At 48.1% G+C, this 929-nt stretch overlaps 1 protein-coding gene across 1 annotated transcript; it reads left to right on the top strand.

The window, feature by feature from the left end:
• Positions 1–188: 188 nt before the first annotated feature.
• On the top strand, positions 189–629 carry LOC105460991 (nucleosome assembly protein 1-like 1-A). Its single transcript, XM_011707491.1, has 2 exons — positions 189–329; positions 535–629. The coding sequence occupies exons 1-2, from the start codon at positions 233–235 to the stop codon at positions 627–629; spliced, it is 192 nt and encodes a 63-aa protein (XP_011705793.1). The 5' UTR covers positions 189–232.
• The last annotated feature ends 300 nt before the right edge of the window (positions 630–929 follow it).

The raw sequence follows: 929 nt of genomic DNA, 5'->3' as shown, positions 1-929 counted from the left end.
TATATAGAGTTACATTTCTAATAAATCTCAAAATCGAGACGCGTGGGGTGAGGCATTGAACCCGGGACCACCGATTATGAACCAACGTGCTCGCATACTGAGCCATTCGTTACCCCTCGTATCTTTTTAATTTTCTCGATACAGCGCAATAAAATCGCGAGTCAACGTACTTGATTTGCAATTTAATTTCAAATGCAAACTCTTTTCAGTGCCAGAAGACTCGGAAGCTGATATGGACGATGATACTCAGGCTTTACTAACCAGCGATTTCGAATTAGGCCATTACATTAGAGAACGCATAGTTCCTAGAGCCGTGCTCTACTACACAGGTAACGTCCACGAATGTGTTATTACAATTTCCTCACGTGAACATAATGAATACGGTGCGATCATTTCTTATTAAAAACTGTATGAACGTGCGGTACATAGGTGCAGTTCATCGAAAACGTTTTAACTTCGAAGTATATATAAAATTAGAATATTCGCGCGTGCATATTTTCGAGTAGTCTCCTCACGAAACCGAACTTTTTCCAGGCGAAGGTTTAGATGACGAGGACGAGGATTACGAGGACGAGGACGAGGGGGATGATGATGAGGATGAGGAGGACGAGGAAGAGGAGACCTGCTGACCGATATGCGAGGCCGTTCGCGACAGCAACGTCACCGACGGTCGCCTGTAGGGATGATGGGCGACCGCCGAGATCGCCGATGTGCCGGCGCGAAGATGGCTGCCCGAGCCCGAGCTCGTGGCTGCGATATTGCTGTACGCCTGCTGATAAGTCTGCCGTAGAATACCGGAGATTGACGCGGACGTCGGAGACGTAACCGACGACGAAGAGGAGGAACTTCGATCGCTTTGGTGAGGTTGATGATGGAGCTGATGAGTAGTAGTGGTACGATGTTGCTGCTGCTGTTGCTGCTGCTGCTGC

This window comes from Wasmannia auropunctata, unplaced genomic scaffold (genome assembly GCF_000956235.1).
Source record: "Wasmannia auropunctata unplaced genomic scaffold, wasmannia.A_1.0 LD311911.1, whole genome shotgun sequence".
In the NCBI taxonomy this organism is placed as follows: domain Eukaryota; kingdom Metazoa; phylum Arthropoda; class Insecta; order Hymenoptera; family Formicidae; genus Wasmannia; species Wasmannia auropunctata.
The sequence above is the reverse complement of the archived record's forward strand: the minus strand, read 5'-3'. Positions and strand labels throughout refer to the sequence as shown.

Excerpts from the sequence above, each read along its gene's own strand:
- LOC105460991 (XM_011707491.1), top strand. The coding sequence starts at position 233 with ATGGACGATGATACTCAGGCTTTACTAACCAGCGATTTCGAATTAGGC. Across the intron at positions 330-534 it reads AGCCGTGCTCTACTACACAG|GCGAAGGTTTAGATGACGAG; the intron begins GTAACGTCCACG and ends AACTTTTTCCAG.